The following is a 16,334-nucleotide window of genomic DNA, read 5'->3' on the forward strand; positions in this document are numbered from 1 at the left end:
GCCTATAGTCCTGCTTGGTATATCCGCAATGGGGGACCATACGCATTCTAGAGGTGATGATGATTAGTTGTACATGGTACATTTTGGACGATCATATTTGGTTTGGTTCCGTTGAGTGGTCCGGAACCTGAGGTTGTTGAATTTCATGGAGCGGCCTAAAATCCCATTGTTTGGAGAAATAGGCTTGGCCTAGCTGTGTCACTACAACCTTAGTTATATATATGTGTGTGTGTGTGTGTCAATGGTTTCGAGAGTTTTGTGAATTGAGTTAGAAAAGATGTTGGACGTCTGAGTGACTCATTCGGGATTTTCTATGATTCGATTATGATTTCATAAGGTATGAATTTAAAAGATATGGGAATGATTGTTATTACTTTGATCAAATTAATTAATTAATGCGGCTAGAGAATGATTTTGTGTTTCATCAGCTCTTAAATGTGATGTGTGTTGTGAATTGCGATATCATGATGAGACATAAGGATTTATATGTTGGATGTGAGAGGAATCATGTTTTCATGAGGATTTGTTATGTAGCTTAAGTCCAGGATTTACATGTTGTCAGGTTATATTGAATGATTGAGGAATACTATGCTTTTCTGCTTGAATTTAGTGGAATAAACGTCTGATTTTGTGATAGTGAACTACGAATGGCTTGATCCCTATTGAAGGTACGTAGGCAGTCTAACGAGGAGGTTAGATGCAGCCATAAGGTAAACGAAAAATTTCTTGGCAATTTGATTCTTGAATTGTGATTTGCCATATTCCTAAGACGGGGTATGTGAGATATATGAGAAATTGGGTAACGTCACGTGTCGATCTTGGACGTATGGCGGGATCGGGACGCGACAGACCTAATCCTCTATCACCTGACAATTAGCGCAAGGTCCAACGACATAGCTATCACAGAAATGTTGACTCTAAGAAATGTTTTTGCACCATACACATTTGCAAATATCTCGGCCCTCTGATTTCAAATTAAAGATTGTATCAGTTGTCTCCAAGTTTAATCGATTTAAGTGTTTCACCATTTATATGATCAGGAATCGAAATATTGTGGAGTTACCGACAAGGCATTTAGTGCCAAATTTGGAAAAGATGACAAGCATGTGAATTCAACCAAATAGAGGCCCACCCAAACAACTAGGTGAAGATTGTCTTTCGCTTTCAATATTGTTGGGGTTTTGTGATGTTTTGGATTTATTGTGTGATTTTATAATCACTTTGGGTTTAGTATTGAAGTATATAACTACAATTTACCAATATTGACTTCCTTTTTTATGTCAACATACACCTACTGCAAACTATTAGCGGAAAAATCTCAAAAGCTATTATCTGCTCCCTGCCTCTCTTTTTTTTTTTTTTTTTTTTTTAATTAATTAATTAATTTTTTATCTACGGTCTAAGTTCCTTTTGCTTGTTTGATCGAATTCTAAAGTCTCTGTTCATACGACATTGTAGGGAAAATGAGAGGTACTAGAGAGTGGATTGACATTGACGCAATTACCCTTCGTTAAAGTGTGGCAGTACGAATTGAGTCTAGATCTTTGCCAATGATCACGATAACAAGAAGACGCCGTTTTACTAGTTTTTAATAAATTACATTTATCTTCTTGCATGTTAATTTTAATGACCCTTTAATGGATTGTGTAAAATTAGTTAATGAAAATAAACACGAAGACTAATTTGACCAGATTAAATATACAAGACCAAATTAAATGATAGGGTAAAATACATAAACCGTTTTGACGTTTGAGCGTATGTTTTTCCTTGACACTTACGTATTAGTATGAAAAAATGCTATACACGCAATAAAATCTTCACGGGCAGGGGTATGTCATCATAGCAGCGTATATTAGCCGAACCAGTATTCACACACAATCTGTTTCACCATAAGCTATACAAACCTCACTCTCAATGGCGCCTTCAGAGAAAATAACTCCGTTGACCAATAAGAGGTCGCCACGTTTCAGTACATAGTCATTCAGCACATAGGATTCCCCTCGTCCTAACCTTTATTCCCGCGTACGATAGCGGAACTTACCTAATAAGGCGCGCAACACACACTCTCTCTCTCCCCTCTTCGTATTGGACGTCGCACTCTCACTTTACCACTCTCTCTCTAATTCTCTCTTTCTCTCTCCCCTTTCTCTCTCCTTCTCGAACTCAACATCTCTCTCTCTCGGCCCACAATACAAAGACGGAATTACAGAATTCACAGCTTGGTTGGTAAGGTTTGATCAAGTTTTATCGACGACTTTGGTTTCTGGTCGTGTTTTTTTGATTTTCCTAGGAAAGAATATGCGTGAATTTTATTTATTTTGTTTTTCGACTGTTTTAAAGTTGTTTGTTTTTCGACTTTGATTTCTGGTCGTGTTCGTTTTAAAGTTGTTTGGTCCCATTGTTTTTCGAGGGATCGTCGTTGTCGTTCAGTTGTGGAATTCTGACATGGCCTCTTCCGCTTCTGGAGAAGCCCTCAATCCCCCCGTCTCCTTGAAACTCAAGCAGAAAGAGGTATTCTTTTTTCTAATTTAATTTGATTTGTTTATTTAACTAATTCGACTTTTGGGTTGCTTTTGTTTTTCTGGGTTGCTGTTAAATTTTGGATTTATACCTTCAATTGTGATGGGTTTTTACTCGCGGGTTTGATCGATTGCCTTGCAGTTATGGGTTTATCTGGAATTTACTTGGAGGCCCTGCAATTTATTTTTTTTTCTCTTCAATTTTGTTAAAAAAACGTATTGATATGATTTTTCTTGGTTTTCTGGGTAATTTGATGGATTAATTCTTGGGTACACTAGTGGTTTCTCCGTTTGTTTCGGTTAAAAGGTCCTTTTTTGTTGGCATTGAACTTTTAACAACTTTCGAAATGTAAATATATTCACTTGTGGTTTTAAGAAAACTACTTCCGTATAGTCTCCACCCGTTTGTCGTCTGTGGAATTGTGCTATCGGACTTGTTATGATCACTGTTACTGTTAGTCACAATGACCATCTGCAAAGTTGTAAGCTTTCAGTATGTTGTTGCGTGCTTGCTGCTATAGTCAACATTTGTATACCTCTGTGTTTTGTTCATTGGAAATGCTGGTGTTGGTTTGTCCTTTTATCGTTACCCTCACCATTCATATTATTGCAATGTACCGTATTGTTTTCAGTTTTTAGAACACCAAGTTTACATATGAAACAGAAACTGCAAAGAAAAAGAATTTCTTATATGTATGTATTATAGTATTATAGTTGCAGTAGTTACCGAACAAATCAGCTACTCGAGGTACTTATTTCTCTCCTAGGGAGCTTGTTTCTCAACAAAGATCAATTAAGAATTTTTTATGATGGTATTGAAATTGACTTGGTTGGTAAGGGAAACAGTTAAGTTTTGAAGAATGAGATGGAAGAATAAATTAAGCTGTGTTATCTGTACTAACTTTACAGCAGATGATTATTGGTTCCCTATTCTTATGTCATATGTACCATTGCATGGTTGTAAATTTATACTACTTTCTGTAGGGTGCTTTGGACAGTGATGCTAAGTACTCAGCTAGTGTAGTCGGATCAGAAGATGACACTGATCTCTTAAAGAGTTCAACATCAGGATCAACCAATGCAAATGTTGTCAAAACTTCCAATTGTTTTTCATCTAATGATGATGATATGAGCATGGACGATGAAGACAATGATGATGACGATGATGATAATGACTATGATTGTGATGACAACGATGGTTTTCTGTATGATGACGGTGATGATTGCATGACTCTGCAATCTCAGTTTGATAATGTGGACTTGCCTCCTGGTGTCGAAGCAACTCTTCCCTGGTTGAATGATCCTTCACCGAGTGAGAAGCCATCCACTAAGACGCTGGCTATTTCAGATCTACCACCATGTAGTTCAACTGTTCCTTCTGAAGCAAGTTCAACTGCTCCTTTTGAGGCAAGTTCTAGTAAGGAACCGGCAGACAGCAATGATGACAGTATCCTGCCAAAGTCTCAACAGTTTAAGAAATTTGATATGGTGGAAGATTTCTCGGATCACCACTTTAGCCGCATGGGATTTTCAGATGAGCAGGTGAGTTGAATTAGTTGAACTTGTGCTTCACACCTGCCCCCTCCCGAACAGTTATGTGTGAGCATGTGCATGTGTGCACATCTCTCTTTATGGATGTGCCCTGGTCTGGCTGTGTGACACAGGCTTGAGTGCACGCATAAACTCTGCATGCATAAAATGTGGAGCGTGTATGTCTGTCTTTGTGAATATGGACTAATCTGTGTTTGTTTCTTGATAGCCACCCAGATATTGGGCAAAGCGAATTCAGGATGAATGGAAAATTTTGGAGAAGGACTTACCAGGTGAGTTCTACCGCTGTGTATAGGTATTCACTATGCTTGATTATACCAGTGTTGAAATATTCTTGTGTTTGTAAGTTCTCTTTTAGTGCTACTGTTGTTTTCCCAGTAGAAACTTCACCTATTTTTTGAAATCGGTTCCTTTCCTTTCTGGTCATGTCTTGTCATTAGTTTAGTAGGTTGGCTCATTTCTGTTTTTTCTTGCAGACACTATATTTGTCAGGGTTTATGAAGCAAGAATGGAACTTCTGAGGGGTGTCATTATAGGACCTCCGGGCACTCCCTACCATGACGGTCTTTTTGTCTTTGATTGTCTCTTCCCAACTAACTATCCTAAATCACCACCGGTGTGTATATGGTGCTATTGCATTGGTGTTTTATTGTATATTTTATCTCATTGTAGATAATTTTGATTTTCTTTTGTCAGATGGTGTACTACTATTCAGGTGGTCTTCGATTGAATCCAAATTTGTACGAGTGTGGGAAAGTTTGTCTGAGTCTCCTAGGCACTTGGAGTGGCAAACAAAATGAAAATTGGGTCCCAGGGCAATCAACAATGCTACAAGTTTTAGTCTCTATACAAGCTCTTATTTTGAATGCAGAGCCCTTCTTCAATGAACCTGGGCATGAGTCATCGTATGTTGGAGCAGAAGGGCAAAGGCAATCCAGAAAGTACAATGAGGATACCTTTATTCTATCTCTAAAAACGATGATTTATACACTAAGGAGGCCGCCTAAGGTATGATTATAGCAACCATCTCCGTTACAGTACACTGATCTTCTATTTATAATTAACATTTTACATTGTTCCTTGCTGGAGAGTTGATTTACTAGAATGAAGTAGATTGCCAGAACAGTAGGGAGTTTTCTTTCTCAAATCTGTGCTTTGTGGGGTTGAAACAAGTAGCCTTGATGTATAAACACCGGTTCCGAGTCGAGTATTATTGTAGAATTTAGTTGTGCTAGGATGGTTTTTTCTGCTTGCTGTTGCTGTTAGAAAACTATGCTGTTATCTAACCCGCCATGTTCCACAATGAATCTTAGAAGGGACAGAAGGCGGGATGTCAATTTGTTAGGAGGCCTAGGAATCTGTTATTCATCTTTTACTTCATTTTCCAATAGCTTTTGATCATTGGGAATACATTTTCTCTCCTTTTGGGCTATAATAGGTGTTCCAAGAGTCAAATATTGCTTTACTGTCTGGTCGCCAAATTTACAGATCTGGGGGTTACCTCCATTTGTAATCTTTTAGTGTGTTGATGGTTTCACTGCTTTGCTCCATGCTTTTTCAACGGGGATTTGGTGATTGCTTATTGCCCCATAAATTAGGGTCTGAATTACGATTTAGTAACTTTGATGAGTATGCGGGTGTATTATTTGTGCCCTAGTGATTCAAATACTCTTATAGTGGTTTTAGCAGCTTAGATATCGTGTTCTAATGATGGTTTTAGCAGCTTAGACGAAAAAAGTAAATAGGAAGTCAGTTTGTACGTTATCTTTTGTTTTGAAAGGCACTTTCTGTTTTGTATCTCAGGTTTGTAGCCTAGGTCGGTCACCTAATTAAGTGAGCTTTCTTGCAGTATTTTGAGGACTTTGTCTTGGGTCATTTTCGCGAACGTGCACACAATATTCTGGCAGCATGTAAAGCATATAGTGAGGGCACTCTGGTGGGGTCTGATATCACATCCCAGAATGCAGAAAAAGGTGGCTCCGCACAATTCAAGGCAAGTGTAGCTAAGATGATGAATACACTTGTTACACATTTCACCAGAAATGGATCAACCGACTGTGAGAAGTTTAGAGTTGAAGCCTCACATTTGACTAGCAGCTGACTTGATGGGATTGGGAAGGTAATAAGAATTATAGATTGGCTTAGGAGAAACGAAATCTTTGGACCTGCGTATGGTATTTTCGTTTCCCATCTGCTTTCCGATACTGGTATTCTGGAATTGGTTAGTTCGTTTTTCGGTCTGTTTTATCTTTCGGGATTCTTGCGAGTACATATAAAGTATAGTAGGAAGACGTTGATGATGGATTCATGTTGAAGTGGACTTGGCTTATTGCTACATTGATCTAATTGTGAGTCACAATTTGTGACCTTGTTTATAGGCTTTTTCCAATTCTAGCCGAAACAATGTTTTATGGCAGTTGCCCACTACTGCTTGACTTGTTTTACTTTCTGATTCCTTGGTGTACACAATCTAGCGTGAATCTCTCGTAACATGATTTATCACGTGATGTGAGATATAGACAAACACGTAAATTTGGAGTAATAAACCTGGTCTATATGGTAGGTTCCTAGGCAACATAACATGATCTATTCAGTCGTTATTTTGTACACCAACGAGGCATAAGGGATCCACAGATGAGCTCATTGATAATTTGAAATGCCTACCAAAATTCGATAAAAAAAAAAAAAACAAAAAACAAAAAACAAAAAACCCTACTAGATCTTGTGGAATGGATAACTATGAACTACAACTCACTAAAACCCGAAACTATTTGACTGTTAAATTAAATGGTAGTTATATTAGTATTTTGAAAAGTTGTGTTTGTCTATTTTCTTCATTACAATTAATGTCTTAATGGTTTGGATTTTTTTATTTTGTACAAGAAATATCTATGAATAATTTACTAAGATATAGACAATTTGGATCGTTAAAAAAAGTAATGAAATGAGCAACACAAAAATTATTCGATGGATCCCTTAATGGTTCCGTCTACGGTACCTATTAGAAAAAGTATCAGGACCATTTAATTCTCTTCCCGTACCATTTGGGTTCTTAACCAGAATTTGTGTCCATGATAATTATTTGATAATTTATAAAAATAATGAGGTTAGTCATACACCTAATTCATTTAAGATGCATTAATGAATCTTTGAACCAGTAATTACATAAATTTTACACAATTTCCCAGCAAACATGCCAGGCCGTGAGAGAGAAAGAAACCTTGTGAGTGGTGGTGTCCCTCAAAGTCAGGACTTTTAAAAAATTACTTTTTCCATAAAGTTTTTTTTATTAATTTTATTAATTATGATAAAAATTGAAAATTAAAAATAAGAAATTATACTACTGCAACAATGCTTAACACATGGCAAGTTATGAATGAATAGTGTGGTAGTGACACTCAACATGATTTAGTGGCAAGTCAAGTCTCACACAAGTTTTTCTCACCTCTTAGACTCAAATCCACCAAGTTGAGTGAAAATGCTCTAAATGAAGCCTGAATTTTAAATCGAACTACCCTAACCAGATGCCAAATTTTCGAGTCTGATTTAGGAATTAATTTGACTCAAATTTGAACTGCATTGACGCATGTTATGTAATCAATACCCAAAAAAAAAAAAAAAAAATGGAATTGCAAAAGTCCAATAAAAAAAAGTACAAAAATAAATAACAACTTCTATTCAATGAGAAATAAAGTGTGCGGTAAAAAAAATATAAAATTGAAACTCTATTATCTAGATAATTATCCTAACCGAAAAAATGATGGTTTAGGACCCATGCCCATGCAAAATATTTCTAGCGATGAACGGCTGTATATTAACCCCTTAAAATGCCGTCATTCTCTAATCTCCACTGTATATACATCCAAAACCCAGTGCATTTGCACCAATTAGTATCTTTCCTTGACTTCCAAGTTTTAGGAAACAAAACCTAGCAGCTACTTTCCATTTATTTTGCCCCTTCTTGTTTTCATACAACCTGAACCTACAAACTGCAACAGCCGCGCTGTTCTTTCGAGCCTCGAGACGATTGAATCTTGAACCTACAAGCTTCATTACCATGGAGACTGCTAGTAGCCTGGGATTACCAGTCGGATGTCACTTCGAACCATCCGACAAAGAGCTTTTGCTTCACTTTCTTTACAATAAAGAGCACGGTCTACCGCTTTCTTGCAACGCCGTGATGGAGTGCGATCTTTATGGAAACGAAGAAACATGAAGGCAGTTGTTCGATCAAACTAGTGAAAGATGTCTCTACTTTTTCATCGTGTTAAAGAAGAAGACGGAGAAAGGTTCACGGGTAGAGAGAACCTCATCTGGAGGATGCGTTATATGGAGAATCCAAAGCGATAAGCCTATTAAGGTTTATAGAGTTTGAGATTGGAAAGGAAAAGTACGAACGCAAAAGAGCAGAGAATTGGTGAGAATAATTTGTGATTGATTTACATGATTATTGGCATTATCACAGATTGTGTGTGTGTATATATATATATATATAATATTACATCAGTTGACTTTGTAAAACCGTAGAAGGCAAGTATTAGAATACAGTACAACAGTAAAGACAGAGACTGAGTGAATCGTGTAGAGTGTAGCAAATCACGTCCTAATGGCAGATTTGTCTGCTTGATTTGCTGGACCTGTAGTAATCTCGTTATCCCCCCTCAAGCGAAACGGAACAAAGTGAAGATTGAGCTTGGAAATAAGGAAGGAGAATCATTCACGAGATAGTCCTTTGGTGAAGACATCGGCAATTTGATGTTGTGAAGGAATATGCCGAGTGGCAAGGACCCCGTGAGCAGTTAACTCACGAACAAAATGGTAGTCAATTTCTATGTGCTGAGTGCAAGCATGGAAGACGGGATTTGCAACCATTTGAAGAGCAGAGACATTATCGACATAAATGCATGGTGGAGTATAAGGAGGAAGACCAATCTCACGAAACAAATAGCAGAACCACCATAGTTCAGCTGCTGTGGTGGCAAGAGCGTGATATTCAGCTTCAGAGCTTGAGCGAGACACTGTGGATTGCTTTTTAGCAGTCCAAGTCAGAAGGTTCGGGCCAAGAAAAATGCACGATTCATTAGTGGATCGACAATCATCAACAGAACCAGCCCAATCAACATCGGAGAATCCACGAAGAGAGAAGTCCGTTGAGGAACGGAAGAGGAAACCATGCGCAACGGTGCCCTTGATAATATAGCGATAAATGCGCTTGACTGCTTGAAGATGAGTGGTTTATGGATTGTGCATGTATTGACAAACTTGATTGACAGCGTCAATAATGTCGGGGCATGAGAGAGTAAGACATTGAAGCCCAACAACCATACTACGATATGTCTCTAGTTCAGAAATTGGATCACCATCATGTGCAGATAAGCGTGTCGAGGAGAGGAACGGAGTGGGGCTTGGCTTGCAAAGATCCATCTTAAATTTTTTTAACAAATCAGACGCATAATGAGACTGAGAGAGAGAGAGGTGACTGCCATTGCAGATGACCTCCATGCCAAGAAAATAATTAAGATCCCCTAACTTCCAACTGGCAAAGGTGGCACATAATGTATCAATGAATTGATGAACAGCAGCAGAATTAGAGCCTGTAACAATCAGATCGTCAACATATACAAGCACATATAAAGAATATGTGGAAGAGTGATAAATAAACAAAGATGCATCGGGTCGGCTGTGGAAGAACCCTTGGCTATGCAAAAAGGAGTTTAAGCGTTGAAACCATGCACGTAGAGCTTGTTTAAGACCATAGAGTGCCTTGTGAAGACGACAACATGCTTAGGGTGTTGGGAATCGACAAAACCAGGTGGTTGTTTCATATAGACCTCTTCAAGCAAAATTCCATTCAAGAAGGCATTACGAATATCGAGTTGCTGTAAAGTCCAATTTTTGCAAATAGCCAAGGCAAGGATCATACGAATAGTTCCTGGTTGGACAACGGGACTAAAAGTTTCTTCGTAATCAAGACTTGCTTGTTGGTTGTAACCCTTGGCGACAAGACGTGCTTTGTGTCGATCAAAAGAACCATCCGCTTTGCGTTTCACCCGAAAGTTCTTTGTCTGTTTGATTTGCTGGGCCTGTAGTAATCTCTTTAAGGTTAAACTTGATCCTCAAGCAGCGACTGAGACTCATATCGGGTTTAAGCGAAAGTGATCCTATGTTCCAAAAGAGGGTTCGACGTCTAAGGCAAAGGGAGATTGGGTTATGTATGAGTTTCGACTTGACGAGCTCTTTCTGGACAAGAATAACAAAGTAATTAAGTAATATTAAATGCATGCTTAATTTTCAGTCTTAAATACTATATGATTTCTCGGAGTCTTACTTATTTCTTCTTTGATTTAATTCCCAGACTTATCCTTCTTGTGCATTGTCATTGTTTATCTTTTTTTTTGTTTTTAAAAATCCTTGTCATGCATGTTCAACATTGAGTGATTTGGTTTTGCTGTAGCTATCTTTGATAAATTTGGGTTCCATCTTTCGTCTTAATTAGTTTCTGTTTTAACAGGGTTTATTTATTTTTAATACTACTTATGAATGCTGTACGTAACTTTTTGATAAAGGTTTTCATGAATTAGAATCACCGTTGAATAACTTTGTTCTTCTTCGCATGAATTAATATATACATATATATACACACACATATACATAGACCACTTAGCAATCTTGGTTCTTAAAACTTATTTGTTTATTACAAATCCAAGAGGCTATCCGCCTCTTAGAAAGATTTCAACTATTGCTAACGATAACTGCTAAATATCCTTAGATACAAAGTAAAAAAGAATAATTTACGATCTAAATTCTTCATATATATATTCTTAATGAATCAAGTTGTCTTTCAAAAAGTTTCTCAACTGAATATTGATTAATTTATTTGTATTTTCTCCATAACCAGTGGATTAAGAACTATTTCAATCATTCTTTGGGTGGCAATGAGGGGGATTAATTGTGGGGGATTGATTCAAATGCTTTATTATATGTTGATTAAAGTAAAAAACAGTTCCCTAATCTTGTACGTGCGTTTCATGTTTGCAGGCAAACTATGTTCTTTGTCGTGTAATAAATAAACAAAAGTTACAACCAAGGAGGCAGCCGAGACTGATCAGAGGGAATGTAAACAAGGAGATCAAATCCAATATTGTCAGCGAAGTACTATACCATGAGGAGGAGAACGATGGTGTGGATGTTGGCAGTGAAATCTTAAAGCTTTTAGACCAAGACTAGGGCACTAATGATCAGCAGAACTATGGTATTTACAATTTCAAGCGACTAAAGTTGAAAATTTTGTGAAACATAACATATCACTTTTGTTAATTATTTTTCAGCGGGTATTGGCCTAGTACCCTTGCTTGTTTTACTTTTTTTTTCTTTTAATATTATTAATTGGTGCCTCGCATACAACTGTTGACGAAGAGCTAATCTCGCTTAATCATTCTCTGAAAAAAATTAACTGAATGAGATCAGCACAATTGAATTATATATGTGAACATATTTGAAGAGTATTTTAGTCAAAGAATTTGAATTACTAGCTACCACCTATTTCTCTCGAATATTTTTAAAATTCCAGGTAGAAAAAAAAAAGAAGAAGAAAAAGATAGAGGGTAGCCGGAAACTGGGGGGATAAAACCCAATTTCTAGGACCGAAAGGTTCTTCAAAAAGTCATAAAGCGCTTGACATATGACTCTTTATGCCAACTTTTGTAACTGATACCACTATTTTTCTCTTTGATTTTAAAAGTTAATAAATCAAATTGGAAAAACATAATAATAAAAAAGGGGTTAAGGATTAAAACCATGAAACGCCACCAAAATTTACAAACTTCAATGCCAAACACAATGTTTATTTTTGTTTTCGTTACGACATCAACATTATTGGACCATCTTGTTCCCATTTGTGAAAACAAAGAAAACTAATGCAACAGAGTCTGGTGCACGCTTTGCGTCTATCTCTCTCCTCATTTGATGTGTAATATTAAGAAAGAAATAGCGACAAAGAAGCATACAACTCACTGCACCAAAGTCTTTCTCCATTTTTTTAGGCTGAAGCAAACCTATTAAACCACATGAGAAATGCTAGAGCAGCATCTCTTGCCTTCTCTGGTGGGGGAGTTGTTGGGATCAGTGTCTCGTACTCAACTTGCCATTTTGCAATGCACATCTCTTCGTCTTTTCCTTTTTCTTGGGCACGAAGGAATGAGAAGGTGACAATGTATGGATCGTACATTTTCTGCAGTTCACCTCCGATGACGCGGTAGGTCACAGACCGACCGTTGTCTACCTTCTCTATCTTCTCCACTGATTCCTTTACATAGTTGCGCACAGCTACGTGTTTAAGACATGAATATTATCGTAAGTTATTGCTGTGGTCTCACACATGAATCGTAAAAGTGTTTACGACAACAGAAAATGTTTTTTTATTACGTTGAACAGAAAAACTTAATAGCACTTATGGATCTTAAATTAAATTGAAAACATGTGTTGTGTTATTCTTCACATGAAGCACTTGCAAGTTCTTTCGTATGGAACGCATCCAAGTTCTTTGTCATCAAGCACTTGAATTTTTAACAAAATTTTCTACAAGTTATAATAACAGAACTTTTAGCAAAATAACTTATGAGTAGAACTGTTTCTTATAAAATCATAAACGAGCCCTAACTCGCTAATAGGTTATCAATATAATATTTACATGCTATTCAAGTTATTTACTTGAGTGAAGATAGCCAGCTCTACCGTATATCATCCATATTTTTTTCTGTTCTTATCAATAAAACAGGAGATTCAAACTTTAAACCTCTTCGAACATTGGGAAAGAAGAGAAGAGAGGCTAGAGAGTTACCAGAACCGAGTTTGAAGAGTCTGAGACTTCCCGGGTGACCGTCGCCTTCAATGTATTCAGCACTTGTAAGCATTTTAGGGTTTATTTTGCTAATGATCTCATTGTCTCTGTACATTTCCCATGCTTTCGCTGCAGGGATATTGAGTTTTACCTCTCCTTCCATGTTTCTCATCTCCTCTCTCTCTCTCTCTCTCTGAAGTGTGAAACATGCATACTCGCAACACACATCCGATACTTACATATACACACATCTATAAAATACAAATGAATTGAAGTGTAATATTCATGTCCAATATCTATAAAAGGAAAATGCTCGGGAGATCATATTTTTGCACATGCCACTTCTTTGATGTATTATCTCATTTGGCAAGTGATGTGTACTTGCCATGTCAATTAATAAATTTATCTGATTAAATGTTGATTGTATGGATTATTTGTCACATAAAATGGTACACAAATACAATATACATATGTGATCTAGCATTACTTATCTATAAAATACAAATTAGGGGGAATCCACAGGAGTTAATTCAGCCATTAAAAGTTGATGCTAATCTCTCAAAACACACATTAACATGCATATATATACTTTCAAAGGGCAAGATAATTCATAGATGAGAGGTCAACTAGGTTAGCTCCTATAAAAAGTAGACGCCAGTCTCTCCATATCTTCATATGTAATATAATATTTGATGTCATATGCTTCGTGATTTGGTATATAAAACAAGCTAGATTCGTTAATTTACTAATGGAGCGATAATATGCTCCCACACTAATGCTAATGTTCAACTAATTAATGGTTTGACGTCCTCGTTCCAGAGATTAAAATATTGTTTCGTTGTGCGGCTTGGTTATGAGAGATTTTTTCATGTGACTAGAACACGAGTCGGTACATCACATGTTAAAATGTATGTGCAGAGAATTTCTTTTTCAAGTGTTCCTCCATTTTTATTATGACACATAGTGTACTGGCCCGTATTCTTAGTACACTAAAAAACTCTTCTTGGTTAGGCCTCAAGTAGACTTGGAAATAGTGTTCTAAAAACCGGCCTAGGCGGTGCCTAGACGCTGGGCGTAGGTGTGCCGATCCGATTAGGTCCAAATCGTTAAGAAAAATCGAGGAGCTGTTAGGCATTCGCCTAGGCGCTCTTAGGCGGCCTGGGTGATCTAGGTGGCTGTCTAGGCGGTAGTCTAGGCGAAGTGAAATGGTTTCCTGGGAAGAAATTCCAAACACATACTTAGAATCGTAAAAGCTTTCTCGCCGCTTCGACTCCCTCTCTTTGTGCACCACAACCTTCTTAGCTTTTGTGCACCACAACCTTCTTAGCTTTCTCTAAAAACTTAGGGGGTGTAGTCAATTTGGATTTCAAAATTTTAATAAATTTTTTTTTAAGTGACAGATTTCAAAGGATTTTAATAGATTCAACAAGGCTATACATATTTTGGTAGATTTACATGAATTTCTATATTATAGATTTGTATGGATTTCTTAAGATTTGTGTAGACTTTTTTCATGAACTTTTATCAAAGTTAGAAGTGGCTAATACATTTCTTTCCGATTTGTTCTTCCACCATTTTAAATTATAAGTTATACATATCAACCCAAAATCTAAGCAACATCAAATTCATGTAAAAAATTGCCGCAACATTACAAATATTATACAAAAACCAATTAAAACCAACATGAACTTCATTAGACAAAAAAGAGGAGCAAAATAACCCAACTGATTCATCAGATACTTCTTTGAAGCATTTAATCAAACAACCTACGGGCCAAATTTGCATAACCCTAACTCACCAAACCAGCAAAGGGAATTCCCCAAAAACAATGTCTTTCCATTTTCTAATCAAACTAAAACAAACATAATTGGCAAATTCACGAATTGAATCAAATACAAACGAAAAACCCAATATGTTTTCAATTGCATGCGTCTAACCCACCCAAAAATTGTTATAGTTTTGGTAAATTCAAATTTTTTCTACACCCCAAAAAATTCAAATTTTCTCTCCTATTAAAGAAAAAGATTGTCTTGGTAAATAAAACAAACATATTCCAAAAGAATAATCAAAGTAGAAACTATGAAGAAAGAGTGAACTGAAAAATCAAGAGGGTAAGAACATGCCCAGGCTGTGAACATATGCAACCTTCCTCCTCTAAAAAGACTTAAAAAAAAAAACATCCCAAAACGAACTCTGAAGAAAACAAACCCTAATTCGACGAAAGATTGACATGCAAACAGAAGAAAGAAGGAGAAGGCAAAACTAGTTGTGTCTTTGGTGGAAGATAGTACCACAAAAAGAAATCAAAGGTGTAATGGCAGGATTCTTGGTGGCATTTGGCATTTATATACTAGGGGTGGGCAAACGGGTCTTGGATCCACGGGTATGGGGTGGGTCTAGTGTTTTAAAATATGAAACGAGGCGGGCCGGATTGGGTTCATGTTAGTTGCGGGGCAAGGCGGGTCTAAATTGCTAAGAAAACGGGCCCCTTGGCCCGAACCGTATACCTCGTCCAATATTTGGAGATTTGATCTCTTAGTCATCTGCAGATGTCTTCTCAGTTTCTGGAAGACTCGTTCCTCCCCAGACTGACCTTCATCCCTCTCAACTCTCAAACATCTTGACTCTAGACTCTCATCCATCTCGATCTCTCTCTCCCAGACTGACTCTCAGTCCCGTATCCGTTAGGGGATCCAGATCCTTATATAAATGAGGGATAAAAGGGGTGGCTCAGGTTGTGTCTCTTTGCTCCTTCCTTCGTCACTATTTTCGTATTCCCAAGCCCTCATCGCATCTTTCTTTCCGATAATCTCCGTACAGTGCGTTTCAATCAATGGCTGCAAATCACTGGCTGAGGCCCGAGGTAAGCGCATATCTACCTATGATACTTGATCTTTTCATTTCGTTTTGTGCCAGATCGGCTTTGATTCTGTTGGCTCGGCTTTCAATCCGGCATCGTATTGTATGCATGTAGGTTTATCCACTGTTCGCTGCCACAAGGGTCACCGTAGGGATTTGTGGGTTGAGTCTGTATCGCCATATCACCATCAAACCTGAATGAGGTCCCTCCCACCCACCACCTGATCACCATTTCCATATATCGAGGTCCCTACCACACACCACCTGACCACCATCTTCGTCAAACAAGTTCATCGACGCCAAGAACTTGAGTTTGGTGAGCCCCTTGCTGCGATTATGCTTCCAATTTTCAAAAAAGCCAAATTGGTTTTGATTTGGGTTGCCCAATGGTTTTGTAGGGGAATTTAATTTGGGTTTTTTCTGGGTTTTTTAGCGGTTTGGGAAAATTTTGTGATATGGGTTTTGCAGGTATTTTTTTTCTTTCCTATGTAGTTCATCGACCATGCATTAGAAATCATGTAATTTACTGGTTTTTGTTGAATTTGTAACAGAAATTTTACGTGATA

At 37.4% G+C, this 16,334-nt stretch overlaps 2 protein-coding genes and 1 long non-coding RNA gene across 8 annotated transcripts; 2 read left to right on the forward strand and 1 right to left on the reverse strand.

Annotated features, from left to right (window-relative positions):
• Positions 1-2,046: 2,046 nt before the first annotated feature.
• Positions 2,047-6,445, forward strand: LOC137739434 (putative ubiquitin-conjugating enzyme E2 38). 6 transcript variants are annotated; one of them, XM_088699933.1, is made up of 7 exons: positions 2,047-2,231; positions 2,431-2,511; positions 3,504-4,061; positions 4,279-4,342; positions 4,547-4,686; positions 4,767-5,078; positions 5,920-6,445. In XM_088699933.1, exons 2-7 carry the CDS (start codon positions 2,446-2,448, stop codon positions 6,169-6,171), a joined length of 1,392 nt encoding a protein of 463 aa, XP_088556059.1. In that variant the 5' UTR covers positions 2,047-2,231; positions 2,431-2,445; the 3' UTR covers positions 6,172-6,445. The 6 variants fall into 6 exon arrangements, with proteins under 6 accessions (XP_088556059.1, XP_068335100.2, XP_088556058.1 ...); XM_068478999.2 differs by having other exon boundaries at positions 2,053-2,226; positions 2,386-2,511; XM_088699932.1 differs by having other exon boundaries at positions 2,074-2,226; positions 2,411-2,511.
• A 5,663-nt stretch (positions 6,446-12,108) lies between these two features.
• Positions 12,109-13,072, reverse strand: LOC137740720 (ribonuclease 1-like). The gene is made up of 2 exons (XM_068480543.2): positions 12,910-13,072; positions 12,109-12,395 (listed from the first exon to the last, which is right to left on the reverse strand). The coding sequence occupies exons 1-2, from the start codon at positions 13,070-13,072 to the stop codon at positions 12,109-12,111; spliced, it is 450 nt and encodes a 149-aa protein (XP_068336644.2).
• A 2,304-nt stretch (positions 13,073-15,376) lies between these two features.
• On the forward strand, positions 15,377-16,334 carry LOC148694440 (uncharacterized). Its single transcript, XR_015966926.1, has 2 exons — positions 15,377-15,772; positions 15,884-16,334. It is a non-coding gene; the product is annotated as an uncharacterized LOC148694440 (long non-coding RNA).

This window comes from Pyrus communis, chromosome 9, assembly GCF_041283825.1.
Source record: "Pyrus communis isolate YQ-2024b chromosome 9, ASM4128382v1, whole genome shotgun sequence".
Classification (NCBI taxonomy): Eukaryota; Viridiplantae; Streptophyta; class Magnoliopsida; order Rosales; family Rosaceae; genus Pyrus; species Pyrus communis.

What these genes read in the sequence shown, in the direction of transcription:
- LOC137739434 (XM_088699933.1), top strand. Translation starts at nt 2,446, where the DNA reads ATGGCCTCTTCCGCTTCTGGAGAAGCCCTCAATCCCCCCGTCTCCTTG. An exon ending in TGAAACTCAAGCAGAAAGAG is followed by an intron (nt 2,512 to 3,503) that starts GTATTCTTTTTT and finishes TACTTTCTGTAG; the next exon opens with GGTGCTTTGGACAGTGATGC. An exon ending in ACTATCCTAAATCACCACCG is followed by an intron (nt 4,687 to 4,766) that starts GTGTGTATATGG and finishes TTCTTTTGTCAG; the next exon opens with ATGGTGTACTACTATTCAGG.
- LOC137740720 (XM_068480543.2), bottom strand. Translation starts at nt 13,072, where the DNA reads ATGGAAGGAGAGGTAAAACTCAATATCCCTGCAGCGAAAGCATGGGAA. An exon ending in ACTCTTCAAACTCGGTTCTG is followed by an intron (nt 12,396 to 12,909) that starts GTAACTCTCTAG and finishes TTAAACACGTAG; the next exon opens with CTGTGCGCAACTATGTAAAG.